Below are 322 nucleotides of genomic sequence, written 5' to 3'. Positions count from 1 at the left end.
ACCCTGACACTCAGAGCAAGCTGGGGCAACGTACAGGGAATGATGACAAGGTCTCAGAGCCCTCCAAAGCCCCACAGGGCAGGAAAAGTCAACCCTGTCCTCATGCTCTACCTCTGCACTGACCCAGGTACGACATTGCCCTGCTCAAACTGGCTCACCCCGTCTCCCTCACCGACAAGATCCAGCTGGCCTGCCTCCCTCCTGCCAGCACCATTCTACCCAACAAGTACCCCTGCTACGTCACAGGCTGGGGATATCTGCATAGTAAGTGGGAGCCAGGAGCCCCCAGGCCTGGGAGGGAAGGGAGGTGATGTCACCCCTG

General features: G+C 59.3%; 1 protein-coding gene across 1 annotated transcript in view; it reads left to right on the top strand.

Annotated features, from left to right (window-relative positions):
* LOC105536198 (mannan-binding lectin serine protease 1-like) overlaps positions 1–322 on the top strand; it is a gene marked incomplete at its 3' end in the record, with an annotated part of 20,745 nt that overhangs the window by 606 nt on the left and 19,817 nt on the right. Inside the window, exon 2 of the mRNA XM_011975480.1 lies at positions 128–264. Within this exon, the coding sequence (XP_011830870.1) occupies positions 128–264 (137 nt within the window). The remainder of the gene's footprint in view (positions 1–127; positions 265–322) is intronic.

This window comes from Mandrillus leucophaeus, unplaced genomic scaffold (genome assembly GCF_000951045.1).
Source record: "Mandrillus leucophaeus isolate KB7577 unplaced genomic scaffold, Mleu.le_1.0 Scaffold1568, whole genome shotgun sequence".
Lineage (NCBI taxonomy): Eukaryota > Metazoa > Chordata > Mammalia > Primates > Cercopithecidae > Mandrillus > Mandrillus leucophaeus.
This window is presented reverse-complemented; position numbering and strand designations above follow the sequence as displayed.